The sequence below is a fragment of the Coturnix japonica genome, chromosome 1 (assembly GCF_054131305.1).
Source record: "Coturnix japonica strain WE chromosome 1, WE-NBRP24, whole genome shotgun sequence".
NCBI lineage: Eukaryota > Metazoa > Chordata > Aves > Galliformes > Phasianidae > Coturnix > Coturnix japonica.
The window spans coordinates 155,179,380-155,194,902 of NC_140663.1; the positions used below are offsets into that span (position 1 = coordinate 155,179,380).

The 15,523-nt window shown below is 43.2% G+C and overlaps 1 protein-coding gene across 7 annotated transcripts; it reads left to right on the plus strand.

Annotated features, from left to right (window-relative positions):
- The first annotated feature begins 867 nt into the window (after window positions 1-867).
- LOC107308193 (phosphatidylinositol 3,4,5-trisphosphate 3-phosphatase TPTE2-like) lies at window positions 868-15,121 on the plus strand. Of its 7 annotated transcripts, none has more exons than XM_015851888.3 (19): window positions 868-1,185; window positions 1,819-1,884; window positions 3,657-3,734; window positions 5,184-5,231; window positions 5,916-6,077; window positions 6,162-6,281; window positions 7,998-8,097; window positions 8,867-8,930; window positions 9,391-9,455; window positions 10,000-10,060; window positions 10,281-10,362; window positions 10,441-10,529; window positions 11,510-11,571; window positions 11,860-11,940; window positions 12,585-12,690; window positions 13,236-13,333; window positions 13,630-13,725; window positions 13,870-13,940; window positions 14,853-15,121. In XM_015851888.3, the coding sequence occupies exons 2-19, from the start codon at window positions 1,835-1,837 to the stop codon at window positions 14,953-14,955; spliced, it is 1,536 nt and encodes a 511-aa protein (XP_015707374.1). In that variant the 5' UTR covers window positions 868-1,185; window positions 1,819-1,834; the 3' UTR covers window positions 14,956-15,121. The 7 variants fall into 7 exon arrangements, with proteins under 7 accessions (XP_015707374.1, XP_015707373.1, XP_015707378.1 ...); XM_015851887.3 differs by having other exon boundaries at window positions 1,050-1,185; window positions 1,816-1,884; XM_015851892.2 differs by lacking the exon at window positions 868-1,185 and adding an exon at window positions 1,293-1,508 and having other exon boundaries at window positions 1,816-1,884.
- The last annotated feature ends 402 nt before the right edge of the window (window positions 15,122-15,523 follow it).

Consider the following 15,523-nt stretch of genomic DNA (forward strand, 5'->3'; position numbering starts at 1 on the left):
GTCCTCTGACTTCAGAAGCTGTAGCTTGAAGAAAATAGATTGACTATCAGGAAACTCATGAAGATACATCAGAGCTGGCAAAACTGCTACAGCTATAGGATTAAATGCATTGAAAGCAACAGTTATGACTGCCAGCCTCCAGCCCCTTCTTGCACTGATCGTTGTAGGTTGTTAGTGTAAAATCTATTTGGTCAGAAAAGATCACCAAGATCATCCAGTCCAACCACCAACCCATCCCTCCGTGCCCATTCACCACGTCCCTCAGTGCCACATCTACATGGTTCTTGAACACCTCTGAGGATGGTGACTCCATCACCTCCCTGGGCAGCCTGTGCTGCTACCTCACTGCTCTTTGTGAGGAGATTTTTCTCTCTTAGGGTTACGTGAGAATAACACAATTCCCCACCAGCCTGACCAGCCCTGCAGCTGTGGGAGCTGCAGGCTTCCCCCAAGCGCTCTCCTGGAGCTCCCTCTGCTGCTGAGCGTGCTGCAGAACGCTGGTAAAGGACAGAGCTGGCCCCAGTGTTAGCGAGAAGCAGGTTTCTGCAGTAAGATGCTCATGTTAAGGGGCTGCTTGTTGATTACTTGACTGTTGGGGAGGGAGCAGCCACGCACCACATGCCTAGTCTCTATCACTTGACTCCCACCCATGAGTTATTTATAATCACTGATATGATCATAGAATCATAGGATGGCCTGGGTTGAAAAGGACCTTAATGATCGTTTAATTTCAAGCCCCTTTGCCACAGGCAGGGCTGCCAACCACTAAACCAGGCTGCCCAGAGCCACATCCAGCCTGGATAAGATCCTCCCTCAGCCTTCCCTTCTCCAGGCTGAACATCCCTAAGGCTCACAGCCTTTCTCACTCAGGAGGTGCTCTCTCTCTAGGAGACCCCTTTCTTCCTCGAACCGGGGAGCCCAGCACTGGACACAGTATTATCATGTTCCCACACCGGACCATGGCACAGAGGGCCGGTGTGGGCAACGCTCTTTGTGATACACCCCAGGATCCCACATCTGCCGGCTCACGGCCGACCTGCTGCCCACAGGACCCCCGGCTGAGGCGGAGCGAAGCCGTGTCCACGGCAGCGGGCGGGCCAGGCCCGGCCCAGGTGCGATACCGCGGCCCTTTTAAGCTCGTCCCGGCCGGGGGCTGTAGCGCTTTCTCTCTTCGTGGCTCTGCGGGTGAGCGGGGCTTCGGGCGGGAGGTGGGCAGGCTGTCCTCAGGAAGTTTAACGCAATTTTCCGCTGAGTCTGCGGGGCAAAGGGGGCGGGTGTCCGGGCTCGACTTTGAGCTGGGAGGCGGGTGGCCGTGCTGAGGTGAGGGCGCTCGGGGAAGCTCCCGGGCCGGAGCTGTGGCTGGTGCCGGACCGGGGTTCGGCCCGCACGGCCTCTGCTGGGCGGAGAGTGCCGAGGTGCTGCCCGGGGCCGGCCCGCAGCCAGCCTGGAGCCGCCTCTGTCCTTAGCTCTCCGGGTGGGGCTTCGCACTCCGAGGTCGGAAGAGCCAGGTACAGCAGCCGGGGGTGAGATGAGGGCATCCCTTCTGTACTGCTCCCCGGCTCTGCTTGCTGGAGCAGAGACCGGCTGGAAGCGGGGAAAGGTGCTGAGATAAAGCTGTCGTCTCTTGGGTGTGCTAGGTGTGCTTGGTTGTGCTGCTGAGTGATGGCTACTCTGTGCTTCCTCAGCTGTGAGGGAAGGTGTTTGAGGAGGGAGTGCAGGCCTGTCCTCTCATAATGTAAGAAACTACTGTAGATGAAGATATGAATACTCCTTGCTTCTTGTATTGCTAACTAGACATGCTTCTTTTAACACCAGCAGAGCAAGAAACGCCAAAATGACAACTGTGAGGTATGAACAGGGGTCAGAGCTCACTGAAGCCTCAAGGTGAGTGAAACAAACCGGTGCACGAGTTCAGACCTGAAGTGTGCTGCATGCAGCCTTCTGCCTAGCATTCCTTAGTGTGTTGGACATAACAAAGAGGAGATATGCTATGTAAACTTCAAGCACTTCATGCATGGACTCTATTTTTCTTGTTTCTTTTCCTTCCCTGAGAGCAGTGCTACTTGAGGAGTGATATCTCTGATAGGAATGTGCTTTTGTGATGGGCTTCTTGCAAGTGGTTGAGAACTGTAACAAGGCGGTACAGCTATCCTGTCCTGGTGTGCTGAGTTTGGGGCAGTAAGTTTTGCTTTCTTCTAGCTTCTGGGAGCCACTGTCAAGATGTACTGTAGTTAGCATATTGCTCTGCTCTCCTTATAAGCTTCCAAGTCCAATGCTCTCTCTAATTGTGAGCAGTTAGAGAAGCTTGTGTACTCTTTAGAGAGTCTGTGGGTAGACAGTAGGTTGTAGTATGCCTTCATTTTCTTCTCTTCTACCTTATGTTTGAAGATTAGACATAGGACCTTCTAGCAGAAAGCTTTTTCTAGTTTGGGCAACGGTTAGATGTAAAGTAAAACTACCTCTTAGGGAAGCATTGTTCAGGCCTGAATTACTGTGTGAGAACACAGTTTAGACAGTGTCCTTGGACTTGGCTTCTATTCTCTTCTAATCTTAACAGCTGGCTTCCCAACCCAAAATATACTGTAGCTCACTCTTATTTTTCCCAGAGTAGAAGATTAGAAGTCTGGCTTTCAGTTCCCTTCACTTGTATACAAATACAAGCAAGTGATCTGCAGTAGGAGTGCTACAGCAGCAGTAACACATCCTAATAAGTGAAGTGTTTCAGCCCACACTAAGCGGTTAACTCTGAAGTGAATGTCCTGTGAGAACATCTGGGAAGCTAAACTGAATGGCCTTAACATCTCCAGAGCCTTCCTTCAGTTTTAGGAACAGAGCAAGCTTGCTGGAGATACTGGAGATGGAAAATACTGTGCATACAGTTGCTTCTGTGTGAGTAGCAATGATACCAGAGACAGAGTCACAGCAAACACTGTTGCTGTGCTGTTATGCAATATACTATTTCTGTGCAGCAGGTTAAAAATGCAAATCACTGGATTTGACTGTTACGTTTGACTTTCTATGAAGTCATCTTGTGGCTTTCAAAGCATTTCAGGTGGTTAAACAAAATCCCATTTGAAAGAGACTCTTCTGAGGAAGTTATAGTGAGCAGCCACTGCAAAAAAGTGTTCAACTGCTGCTGCCCTGATCTTCCAGTTTCCGGTCTGGTATCCTGCTCAGCACAAAAACATTGCTGTGCTATGGCTTCTCCTAGCAAGTGCTCTATGAACAAGTACTTTACTGTAGTAGTGTTAATGTTTTGGGTTCTTTTCCACCTGAATTTTGCATATGTGTGTTTCCAGCACTTCCAGAGTCTGGGCTTGTCTGAAGTTCTTGACAGACTTTTGGATGCTTTACTTCAAAGTCCTTTATCTCATTACTTAATAAAATGTCTTCCCTTCCTCCCCCCAAAAGAGAACTTTAGTAGGAGGGTAGCAAGTGGAATTAGGTCAGTGCAAACCAAAGGCTTCTGTTGTGCCAACATATGGAAAGCTTTTCTTCTCCTGGTACTATTACTGTGCTTCAGCCTAGGCTGTTCCTTGCTGCTCAGCTGATAGTAATTAATATTACTTTATTGCTACCCTTTATTTCAGATATATAAAGTTGACATCTGTACTGGTATGTAATTTATATATTTATTTGTGCTGTTCCTTTGCCAGCTCTCCAACAGCAGATGAGCCCACAATAAAGATTGATGATGGTCGTGATGAGGATAATGAACCGGACAGCTGTTCCAAGTAAGCTAATGATAAACTAAGTGCCTTGTTTACCCCCCAAAAAAAAGTGAAAATGCCTGAGCCAAAATGAGAAGGCAGGTGGTTTGCTGAGAAGCCTTAATTGCTTTGATACCAGTGCTTTGATCTTGATACCTTGAAGCTGTGCATCACTTCATACCAAGACTTGCTCTAATGTATAACAGCGTGCAAGTCCAGGAAGCTTCTTCATACCTATGGAGATGAAAACCCAGTTCACCAGTTAGCAATAAATCTGTGACAGAGTGGAAAATAGGTAGTTCAAACTGCACTGCATATATATATATATATATATATATTCACTCAAAAGAATTAGAAGAAATTGAAGAGATGCTGGTGAGAAAATCAGGTGAATCAGTATCTGGAGCAAATGGCAAGCATTATGCCCTCAATAAGAATGAACTGTCTGAACCTGCTCGTGATCAGTAAGAACAGTAGGATTAAGCCTGTTATCTCAGTTCCTCTCCTATTGTCCTGAATTGTATGAATTCAGGTTAAGGAGTGCATTTAATAAAGGCTTAAATATGCAAGCAATTGTTGTGCCTTTAACTGCCAAGATTTTGGCAAGACAGATTAGATTCCCTTTTTAGTGCATCCAATAAAGGTGCTTGTCCTTAGGCTGTGGAAGCTGAAGTCGTCCTGTACATACTATACCTATATCATAGGGTTAGCTGGGCGAAGACAGAGTCATAATGTAATTATTGCATTGTTTTTCTTGCGTCCTGGGTGTTCATAAGTGCAAAGAGAAACTTCCATATGCTGTGTTCCCTTGAAAATAAGGCTTATTGCTTCATTTACAGTACCCACTTTTCACATCCAAGTTAAGGATACAGCACCTTTCCTGCTTGAAGGTGTAGCTGTTTAGTTGTTTATATTTTGAACTTTAAGCTTAATAATGAGGAATATGGGCTAAATCAGTGAGCCTATCAAGATGCTTCCTCTTCATCTTAAACATACTCAGCCTTGTCTTAAGCTGGATAGTGGAGTTAAGGTCTTTGACCAAGTAAAACGTAATGCTCAAACTACCCTGAAGGAAACAAGTAGTTTATACTGCACATCAATAATCTCATATAAATTACTGAATTGATGAATACTTCCTGTAACAGTAGCATCTCCAATGGTGTGGGTGGAGATGGGGGAGCATGGTAACCACACACAACAGGAAAAATAGGACAAATATGTGAACAATACTGACAGGAAGTAGTACTATTTTAAGGTTGTAGCTGATAAAATACCTCTTGTTCAAGTGATGGAAGATTATTTTTTTTCCATACACCACCTTAATGTATTTTCTTCATGACTGCAGCTGAATACTCTCTTAAATCACTGATACAGAGTTCTGAAAATAAAAGAATGAACTTCAGTAGCAGTGCTACTTTGGTTTAATCAGTAGCAAATCGTCACTTGTCTTGATGCGATTCTCTTTTCTTGCAGTACCATTAGGAGAAAAATTTCCCCCTTTGTGATGTCATTTGGATTCAGGTAAGAGATTATGCTTGTAATGATATGGGAAAGGTAGAAGTAGTTCTTTTAGGTGTAAGAACTTGAGACTTCTTTGAGCTTCTAACTGGGAAGCACTAAATCTACCTCTTCCAGCAGAAGGGAGGTTTCTTTGGGAAAGATGTCTTAGATGTCTGCATTCTCCAAGGAGGATGGGAAACTGTAATTGGAAATGCTACTGTCATTTATTGACATAAGAGTTGTTAATGTTGTACTAAAGCCTGTGGCAGCTGGTTGGTCTGCTGTATGCAATCTAGGTGCTAAAAGAAGGTGAGCCATTAAATATGGTTATTTCTTGGGGCCGTTCTTCATCACGAGTGGGAGGGAAAGTGAGTAAGTTGGCAAGCAGCACTGATGCTGCTGTGCCTTAAAGCACTCAGATCTGCATCATGCACGGATAGATACGGGATTATTGGTTAATAACTACTATTGTGTCTAAAAATGCACAGTTCCATGTGGATGGTGTATTCTGTGCAGGTCACTTAAAAAAATGCAATTTGAATCTTTTAGCTGTTACACAAGCAGGCCTTAATCTATAAAAGAATCCATGCTTGCTGGACCAGCTTAAAATAAAAACCTAGAGTTGCTATCTCCAGTTTGTATATACAAGTCACTACTGGTATGTATGTATATACCAGTTGACTTGTGTTTTTTTCCCCCTCGCAGAGTCTTTGGGGTTGTGCTTATTATTGTGGACATCATAGTGGTGATTGTGGATCTGTCCATCAGTGAGAAGAAAAGAGGCATCAGAGAGATTCTCGAAGGCGTTTCCCTGGCTATAGCACTCTTCTTCCTTGTTGATGTTCTCATGAGAGTGTTTGTTGAAGGGTAAGACATGAGCAAAGGAATTCAGCGTGGCAAGACCATCTGTAGGTGCATCTATCTAAAACTCTTCATTTTTTGTTTTTCCAGCTTCAAGAACTATTTCCGATCCAAACTGAATACTTTAGATGCACTCATAGTAGTGGGCACTCTGCTCATTAACATGACCTACTCCTTCTCTGAGCTTGCTGCCACAGATCAGATTCCAAGGTGAGAATGGTCTGACAGCAGTTAAATGTGATCTTTCTGTGATGGGCCGCTAAGAATGTTCTTGGGCATATCTGGGCTAGGTGAGTGTATGCTACGTCACAAATAAAGCTGTGACGGTATTTCATAGTACAGAATTCAAAGCAAAGTCTTTCTGTTCTTTAGGCTTACAGTTCTGTTGTAGCTTGACTGCCTCTCAAAGGCAGATATGATCTAAACATCTCCTGGTGTAACTAAAAGTGAATGGTGGGGCAAGTACTCCAGAGGGCAAAGGGGTGTTCCTGTGTTGTTCTATGTTGTTGTGGGTTGGTGTGCAAGTCCCTTGTATTCTGACTTGATGGAGGTTTTAAGACAGGCTCAGTTTTTGCACTGCTTAGTGCAACACACACAAAAACAAGTCCAGCTGGGATACTCAGCTAGGACCTACCATCTCACCCACGCAACTATTGAGTCCCTCCATAAGGCTTCTGTTGTTAAAAGCTCTTCAATCCTGCTCGGATATATTGCTGCCTTGCTCTAGATGATCCCATAGATCTGGCCAAATCTCACGTTTAGAGACAATGGCCTTCCAACCTAATCCTCCAGTTGTGACCGCACAATCAAACTAATTCCCATTGTCTTGCTCTTGGTTGTTCCTTCTGGTATGAACAGCAGCCTTAAAGTCTGCTCAGACTGTTTGGAGATTTGTCGAGTGCTTTCTGTGGGTGACAACTTGTCATACAAGTCAGATTTCAGTGGCAACCCAGAGAGGCAATGTCACATCCCTCTATCCTTTCTAACTTAGTCTAGCAGTGTGGATTGGAGTGAGTGTCTGTTGACCAATAGAAGGATGTCTGCAAACTAATGTTTAACTAGTTGCCTTTGCAAGGGGCAGAAGGCAAACTCTTCTTGTAAGGTATGGTTCAAGCTGAGGAGAGGGGCTCTAGTGTCTTCAATCCACTGTTAGTTCACGTCCTTGTCTGGCTTCTAGTTCAAGGGAATTCCCCAAACCAATAGAGGTACTATCTTGGACTAGAAGGAAGCTGGGGAGAAACTGAAATTTACCAGGCTTCTAGGACAACTGTGTATTATTGACTTCCACAAGCTCTACACTGGTGGAGAACTGTGGGTATTTACTGAGGTTCTTACCTAGGTGTAACAGGACCTGAAACATGTATGTGCTTCTTAAAAATGTATGCTCATATACCTCCTTAAGAAATTAATGTTAGTTTGTCCTTGTCCCTAAGGGTATGCTGAAGCAACTGCCCCTGTTTCTATAGAGCCACTCACATAAGCATCTTGCCTGATCCAAAGTTCAACAGGAGTTCAAAGTTTCTCAACTAAATTTGTCAAATTGTTGACTGATTAAAGAAAATGTTTCTTATTCGAGCATGTCCAGCTTATTTACCTTCTCTTTTCAGCTTGTCTATGAGGTGGCTGGTTCCACTTCAAGTGTTCACTTAAGTATCAAGGGATAACTGACAGTGTTAAGGGAATTTGTTGCTTGCTGGCTGGAGATAGCTGAGGAAGTTCCTAGAATAGACTATGGAATCTTCCAGCTCTGTTACTGCTGCAGAATGTGCATCCCCAGTGCCATCAACAATAAAACTGTGGTACTCCAGATCTTGTTTTTTTTGCATGAAACAAAGTGTTTTTTAATATTCTCTGAAACAGCTTTTAAATAATTTCACGCTTTATGCTTAAGCTCAATGCTTTTTACTACAAATCTCTTTTGTGTAGAATGGTTACTCTCCTTCGAGTTCTGAGAATCGTCATCTTAATAAGAATATTTCGCCTGGCATCACAGAAGAAACAGCTTGAAGTGGTAACTAGAAGAATGGTAAGCTGGCCAAGTAGTATGTCTAGGCAGATGTTACTATTCCTTTGTCCAGGAAGCTGTCAAAATATAGCAAGCAGTAAATCTGTCTACAGCATATTGATCTGAAACTGATAATGCAGCAGAAGCAACATGCTTGCTCTATGCCCTTGGTGGGCTATTGCAGTTCTGCTTCTGACTGCAGAAGAGCTGGCAGTTCTTGCCTCTGGTTGAGCAAGAAGCTGCTTGACCTACAAAGTCGGCATAGCAGTGATTGCCACACTGTGGTGTGTCTTGATAATTGCTGGTTTGTGTGGTGCATGGACTGGTTCTTCTTTGGCTGAGGAGAGGTTGGTGGAAAACAAAACAGCTCATCTGTTACATGCATTAAAGCCCTATCCACTTTAAATGCCTCTTACATTCATCAGGGTACTAAAGTAAGATCTGCAGCTTTGAGTTCAACCCCTTACACAGGAGCAAATACTTGAATATTTTGCTCTAATCATTCTCTTCCTTTTACTCATCCCACGAAGACATTCATGCATAGTTTATAGAGAATCTGCAGTGTTGTTCACTGGAGTAAGCTTTTATACTTCAAGGCAAAATTACTTTAGGTAATAGGAGATTATTCAAATAACACAGTCACAGCATTATCTGAGAGCAAATAACTCTGCAAAAGTAAAATGAGGTTCTGGAATGTGACTTAGTGACAAAGTCATTTTTTTCCTAATAATAGACAACACTTGTTGATCTGTGTCATGCTCTTGAGAGATTGTCTGCTTCATTTCCACAGGTCTCTGAAAACAAAAGGCGTTACATGAAAGATGGTTTTGATCTGGATCTCACTTATGTTACCGGTTGGTAGAAATCCTATAACAACAGATGAAACTTCACAGTGTGAAAACACCCTACTAACACTAACCACTGCTTTCAAGGTTTAGCCTTCAGGGTGAGAGGTTGTAGTGCTATATCTACATATAGTGATACATAGTGATAGCAGTTCCGGGCCTATGGAAACTAAGGAACTATTGATTAACTTACTGGAGGGCTTTTGTCTCCAGTTCCATGGAGTCTGGCACTTAAGATAACTAATCCTTTAGGAAGGTCTATTAAGCTTGCTCTAGCTGTGCTGATTATGGGGATGGGGGGAAGAGCTCCTGGAAATGGTTAGATGCTTTTCCTAAGCAGTGTGCTCATAGATTAGGAATCAATTAATCCATATAATGTTCTCTGTCATATAGTTCTTGGGTGGGTGGGTGAGGGGGGGTGAGAAGTCTGCCTCCATGTTGTTACTTCTGGTTGCTGTTTTCTCCACAGATCGTGTTATTGCAATGTCTTTTCCATCTTCTGGGAAGCAGTCTTTCTATAGGAATCCCATAGAGGTAAGAACCTCTCATTACCAGGTTTAGTATTTCTAAATGCTGTATCACTTCTAGGTGAACTAGAATTTGCAGGTAAACTAACTTGTATGTAGGTTACACTATCAAATCCTAGTCCTGGCTTGGCTGGTCAGAATGATTTAATAGTGATCTCCCCTGTGCTGCATTGCTGTGTTGTAGTCTCAGACTAAGATGCGTCTTGCAGTGTGGACAGACTGTTCTGATATCTCTTCTCTTGGAGAATCTTTTAGTGAACCAAATAAATTCTCACACAGGTTAGTGATATTGTCATGATTAGTTATTAATCACACTGTTTAAATGCTTGTAGTTGTAGCCCATTTAGAACTGTGCTGTCTGACTCCTACAGAAATATATGGAGTAAGGAATTGAATCACAGTCATGCTTTCTTAGAATTGAGATGGGAATTTGAACTATTGGGTTGATGAAGAGGCTTCTTGTTTAAGGACTGTTCATGAATGCACTTGTTCAGCTTGTGGTGATGGAAATAAAGAGCAGAGCACTAATTACTTTGAACTTGTTTCTTCAGGAAGTTGCGAGGTTTTTGGACACCAAGCATGCAGGTCACTATAAAGTCTACAATCTCTGCAGTAAGTATGTTTAGCTGCTGACTATTGAAAGGAGGCTAAAAAGAAAGGTATCACTTCAAGGTGTGGTATTGATACATCAGGTCTTCGGGAACTTAAAATCTATCAAAAGGACTTAAACACTATTTTATGCTCAGACCATCAGTCTTGTATCATAAGCTACTTTCTTTGTTTTAAGCTTTCGTTGCTCTTCCTGGTGTAACACCAGCTCTTACTTTTGTAGGTGAGAAAGGCTATGACCCCAAGTACTTCCACTACAGGGTAGAAAGGATCTTTATTGATGACCACAATGTCCCAGCATTACAGTGAGTCTTGTTAATAAATATTTGCAGCATAACTTCTCATGCTTTTGCTTTGGCTGTGCTAATTTTCTTCTTATTTAGGGACATGCTGAAATTCACTACCAGTGTCCGTGAGTGGATGAATCAAGATGAGAAGAATATCATAGCAATTCACTGTAAAGGAGGCAAGGGTAAGGCTTCTTGTGTACAACCTGTGTATGCTGCAAGTTACACACTCCTTGTCAAACTACTTTGACTTAAGTATGGTTCAGTGCTTTGAATGCATCTATGCTATGAGTTAACTTCACAGATTCTATAGGTGTTGTGACTAGCAAATTGGCAGTGCAGTATACTTTGAGCTGCTGAATTTCTGGGGGGGTGTAGTGGGAAGTTATCCAAAGTACTGCTGGATCCTTAAGGCACATAAGGCATTGGGAAAGAGTACATGGTAGCTTTGTAGGGACAGGCTTTGTGTGAGCTCCTGTATAAGATGACCTGCGGGTGCTATGTGTACTCTGTAGTAGTGCAGGAGTTGTTGAAGTACATTAGTAGCTGTGTGAACAAGCCCTGAAAACGTGTCACATCTTTACGCATAAACATCTTTAGACAAAACATCAGGTGGCTACAGATTCTGGTTCACTTGAATCAGATGTCTACAAAAGCTTTTTCTCTACAGCTGGGAACTGAGCTTAGAAGGCTTAATGAAACTGAATGCTGAACCTACCTGACGAGGGTAGAGAAGGGTGATGTGGCTTCAGGCTTGAATTCAAGACCAAGGTAGTGTTGGAGACCTGTGTGCTAGTAGTCCTGGTGCTGCCCTAATAGGGCTGAGGAGGAAAAGGTGGAGTGGAGAAGTAATTTGTGAGACTCCAGCTGACACTGGCTGATGCTATAGTGTTATTTGGTAAGGTATGCTTGACTCTCTCCACTGCTAAATAGAGGATGCAGTTACTTTAGTGACTAATTAGATATTTCAAGTAATACCTTTAAGAGCTGCAGGGGCTGCTTTCAACAAACAAGGTAACAAAGTGCAATGTTTTTTTCTTCCCAGAAATACAGGTACTTGTGTGCTACTTATCTCCCGTTACCTCTGTTTCAAGTTATGAATTCATTTCCACAAAACCCATTCTCAAACCTTTGAGCTTATGTAACTCCTTCTCTTGTAATACAGGTAGAACTGGAACAATGGTCTGTACCTGGCTTATACACAGTGACCAGTTTGAGAGTGCAAAGGTAAGAACTAGGTTTTATTTCTGCTTCTTTCAGTAGTCAAAATACCCTCATTAGAATCTGCTTACTTGGCGAAATGCACTGATATTATTAATTGTATTGTGGAACTCTGTATTGAAAAAAATAAATACCTTGCAGCATGTGAACTTTCTGTTCCTGACTATTCCTGATCAGGGAACGTGGCCTTTGAAGTGTTTCTTTAGAACCTAGAGTTTCTCTGCTGTGTGCTGCCCTCAGGAAGGGGAATGGTGGTGAGGTATTTTTCACTCTTGAAACAATCTCCCTATATAGGAAAGTCTGGATTACTTTGGGGAGAGAAGGACTGACAGAACTACAAGTACCAAATTTCAAGGAGTTGAAACTCCATCCCAGGTAAGTTTGAGCACGTTTTGTAATGAGCCAAACTAACCCTAACCTTGTGAGTACTTAAACAAGGTGGCAGAGATGGAGCAGCTTCAGAGAGGTTCCTACTACTTAATTCCTGTACTCTTTGCTTTAGGGGTTGGGCTATCAATCAGTAGGGTTGCATTGTATCTTTCTTATATGCCCTTGTTACAGCACATTTCTTATGCTGCTTCTGAGTGCAGTATTTAATGTGATTATGGTATCTGGGCTTCCAGCCTTCTGAGACTAGGAGAGCATCTAGTCCAGCCCTACTGTTTAAGGTGAGCAGAGCAGGCTGCCCAGAACCATTCCTGTTTAGTTTTAGAACATCTCCACAGACAAGGACCCAGTTTTCTGAGCAGTCTGTTCCAGTGTTGAAGGCATAACTCTTTAAAATTTCTTCTTAAAACACCAAGTGTAAATGCTGTTTAGAGACAGGTGTAGGGCTTGTGTGGAACTTTAACAACCAGATGCTTGAACTGCGGAAGGAAAAAGCAAATGGCTTGATTTCTTCTAAGCCTTGGACTTGAGAGAAGAACTCAGTGCAGATCAACTCAATCCTTCTTCTACCTGGAACTGGTCTGTGTGGGATACAGAAACTGCATAATGTGTCTGGGTTTTTTGCATTACAGAGTAGGTATGTTGGGTATTATGAGATCCTGAAAAACAAGTATAACTTCCAACTCCCACCAGAGAGACAACTCAAAATAAAAAACCTCAAAATCCACTCTATACATGGTAAGAACTTTTGAATTTGGGCCTTTCTCTATCTGGTGGTGGCTTCTTAGCATGGGCAGCTCATCTTTGTACTGTCTCTTCTTAAGCCTGAGGTAGGAATGTAGACTTGCTGTGATTTGAAAAGGAAATCTGAAGTGCAGTTGCTTTGTTTTGTCACTTCTTGGGTGCTGTTTTGGAAGAGGAATCAGTTATCAAGTAGATTAGTGGATCCAATGCAACATCTGGAGCTGCAGTTTCTCAGCTTGATATACATAAGTTTTTGTTTGTATGAACTGATCACTAGTACTATAAGTTCAGTGGGGTTTTTTTTAGGGGGCCTGAACTGCTATTTTTGTTCAGTCTGTTCCTGCTCCATGAGTGGGATTCACTGTTAATTCAAAATCAAGCCCTCAGACACTGGAGCTCAAGCTGCCTTCAGGGTTTGAGTTCTCTGAAGTCTGTATCAAGGCAGTTTTAAATAAGATTGATGTACTTGGTTTTGATTTCTACTTAGTTTTCAGCAGATTTGTGTGTGCTCCAGTGTAACGTGACTTCTTTCTTCTCAGGAGTTGGGAAAGGCAACGGAACTGATATGAAGGTGCAGATAATAATGAAAAAGCAGGTTGTGTTGGAATGTGTGTGTGCCACACAAGGAAACTGCAAGGTGAGAGTATGAAACTGTGTCAGCTGAGTCACAGAAGCTGAATATTGGACATGAAACTATCTAAATAGGCAATATGAATCTTAAAAAGATGCAGCTTTGCTAAGCCTTAAGAGAAATAGTGTAAGGTAGTAAAGAGCTTTCTTAGAAGTCACTTAAATGTACTTAATGGTTCATTCTGACCAGGGAAGCTTAAATTGTTGTCTAGTATTCTAGCATTGTTACTGTATTTATACATGATGAATTAGTAGCTTATGTTGTCATCAGCTGACCATGAAATATATTTCTCTGTTACCCAGCTCTTCTTTGATTCTGAAAGTGACTCTGTAGTCATTGGCTTGGAAGACAGCCCTGTTATAAGCGGTGATGTGAAAGTCAGATTTGAATCCAATTCTGTAAGTACAACAGCATGAAGATCCCCACTTTGCTCTGAGGAGGGGCAGCAGTACAAATGCCAGCTGGGTCTTAGCTGGCTTAGCTCTGTGGGGGCAAAGTCTGCTTTTATTTGTGTTTTTTTTAAATGAAGAATTTCCTTTCAGGATCTTCCCAAAGGCTATGACGACTGCCCATTCTTCTTCTGGTTCAACACTTCCTTTATTGAAAATAACAGGTAAGTGGTCACAGTGGCTGCCTTCAGAACCTGACTTTTGGCGTCTGAACAGAGCTGGCAGTTACTGAACATGGTGCTGAGAGTGTGCTAACCAAACCAGCCTTAGCTTCTGTATGGCTTTCTGACATTCAGTTCTAACCTGTGATCAGGCAGTTGGCACACTCTTGTGCTGTGCATAGTGGTTTAAACATAGAATCATAGTATGGCTTGGGTTGGAGGGGATTTGGGTTGCCACCCAGCAGCTCAGGCTGCCCGGGACCCCATCAAACTCAGTCTTGAGCACATCCAGGGATGGTGCACCCACAGCTTCTCTGGGCAGCCTCTGTTAGTGCTTTACCACCCTCTGAGTAAAGAATTTCCTTTCAATATCTAATCTAAATCTCCCCTCTCCTTAGTTTAAAACCATTCCCCTTGTCCTGTCAATTACCTTAATCCATTGCTTTGTTTCCCAGCACTCTATTGTTAATAATACCTTTTTGTTCAAGGTAATTAACCATTCAGATGTCAACAGCACAACTGACTGAGGCTGGAGCTTAACATTAGCCTTGCTCAGCTGCTAAATTCAGAAGCTAAATATCAGTGTTTTAGATCCCAGAGAGAGGCTCCTGACCTACTGGTTCTCATGCTGTTATTAAAGGTTAAAAACTCTTGTGGGCTTGTTCTTGTTGAGACCAGAGTTTCTAGGGGAGATCCTGCCAGCAAAATGCACATGGCACCTGAACTGAGGTAGTCAGGCAAAGCCAGTAGCAGGAGAAATATGTGCCTGTGGTCATGTAGCTCTGCAACTGTATTATATCAGAAGGTGATGTGTGGGTGCTGTCAGGTGAGTGCTAGAAATGAAGTCTTCTCCACAGTCTGAATGGAAAAACATTCCCCAGGCCCTAAGAAACACGACTTGATTTTATCTTTCAGACTGTACCTTCCCAGGAACGAGCTGGATAACCCTCACAAGTCGAAAACATGGAAAGTCTACAGTGAGACGTTTGCTGTAGAGATGAACTTCACTGAGCTATAAGGGGAAGGTGGAAGAGAAGGAAAACACTTTAAACTCACTCATCTCCTGTCCTGATGGTGCCTTGCTGCTTCAGTATAGTGAAGCGGTCTCACTTTGTACTTAATGTATTTCTATGTAGATACGGTATCTCAAATAAACCAACCTGAAGTTCTGTTGTGCAGAGCAACACATCTCTGAAGTTATTTAATGTCATGTAACTGTGATGCTATGTTAATGTGCTGATGGATCTGCTGGTGCCTAGATGTGTTTATATGCAGGTAAACCCTACTGTAGGCTGTGAGTGCTGTCTGTCTCTAAACAACAGCAGCCTGCAGGTACTGTTGGAATAGACTGAAATCCTTCCTCCAGCATCAGGTCACCAGAACTAAGGTAATGTGGAGGGGGACCTTCCGGATGCTCAGCTGAGGGTTGTGGCGTGCTCTGAGGTATGGAGGCAGGCTGAAGTTTGGCTGTTGCTGAATGATTGCCGGGTATTTAGTAAGTGGGGTGTTGAAGCTCCCACCTAGTTGGAAGCAGCTTCTCTGAGCACTGTGCTTCAAGTACAGAGGTCTGGAACTTACTTTGCAGG